The sequence below is a fragment of the Belonocnema kinseyi genome, chromosome 7 (assembly GCF_010883055.1).
Source record: "Belonocnema kinseyi isolate 2016_QV_RU_SX_M_011 chromosome 7, B_treatae_v1, whole genome shotgun sequence".
Classification (NCBI taxonomy): domain Eukaryota; kingdom Metazoa; phylum Arthropoda; class Insecta; order Hymenoptera; family Cynipidae; genus Belonocnema; species Belonocnema kinseyi.
In genome coordinates, this window is record NC_046663.1 from 85905705 (window position 1) to 85907015 (window position 1311).

A 1311-nucleotide genomic window follows, 5' to 3' on the forward strand; every position below is an offset into this window, starting at 1 on the left:
TTAGCTCGGGTTTACTATGGTTTTCGGGGTCGCCGAATACAAATCTGGCGTCCGCTGACCTTTATCGCGTCAGGTTCAAGGTCATGGGAAGGTCAAATCGAGAGAAAACGCTGAAAAAAAATATGTTATAGGTAATCAACGACCGCGAAAACCTATAACATATTTTTTTAATTTTTTCAGCGTTTTTTATCGATTTGACTTTCAAATGACCTTGAACCTGACGCGATAAAGGTCAGCGGATACCAGGTTCATAATCAGCGACCCCAAAAACCTATAACATATTTTTAAAAATTTTTTTACCGTTTTTTCTCGATTTGACCTTCAAATGACCTTGAACCTGAAGCCATAGAGTTCAACGGATGCCAGATTCGTAATTAGAGACTCCAAAAACCTATAACGTATTTTTTTGGATTTTTTACCGTTTTCTCTCGATTTGACCTTCCAATGACCTTGAACCTGACGCGATAAAAGTCAAAGGACGCCAGATTTGTATTCGGCGACCCCGAAAACCATAGTAAACCCGAGCTAACCTCAGAATACATGTTTAAGAGTGTCAAATCTCTCGAAAATACAGTTGGTGGGTAGTGGACCGATCTCCAATTTTTGGAATCGGCACGGGAATGACCTGCGGCCCGCACAGCGACTAAGAAACAGCCCTCCGTTAATATGGCCGGACGACCTCCCCGAGTAATTAGTCTTACCCTTGCATTCGCTGGGTCCTAATGGGTCCAACATAACTCTTGCATCCCAATCTGTCTTTCGGCAAGCTTTACTCAGGCGGCGGCTGTTCCCCCAGCTCTTCCGGAAGCTGAGAATGTAACGGTCCCTCTGAATGAGGCTATGGAAACGGGAGTGACCAATCAGTTCCCCAATAAGAAAAAACCCATCAACGGTTACCTGAAAAGAAGACATATGTGAAAGTGTACCCCCAGATAAGTGGCCAAAATTTAAGATCTCTTTCTGCAGGGGAGGGGTCCTTGTATTTGTGGCACCTGATCCAGAGGCTATAGCTTGGCCACACAATGCTTGGGCGAAACAAGGTCTTGGGATGGCGCATCTCTTGACGTGGGTGGAGTTGAGTTGCTCCAGAGGATGGTTAAGGCAACGGCGTGGTTCCCAGGTAAACTTCTGGACCCATCTGTGTTCCTTTGTTGGCAGAAAGGATTCAACCCGTCACTTAAGTCAGCATCCTGGCGGATCGTCAGGCACGATAGGCCTCAGGAAGTGGACACGGCTGCAGGAATCAAACATCTCCTAGTTGTGCAAATTCCTAAGTCACAGATGAGGGCTCTGGAGGTCCTCAACAACAGG

At 46.1% G+C, this 1311-nt stretch overlaps 1 protein-coding gene across 1 annotated transcript in view; it reads right to left on the reverse strand.

The window, feature by feature from the left end:
- Positions 1–912, reverse strand: part of LOC117176544 — a 44516-nt gene extending 43604 nt beyond the window's left edge. The window contains exon 1 of the mRNA XM_033366799.1: positions 702–912. Coding sequence (XP_033222690.1) covers positions 702–912 — 211 coding nt within the window. The remainder of the gene's footprint in view (positions 1–701) is intronic.
- Between the last annotated feature and the right edge of the window lie 399 nt (positions 913–1311).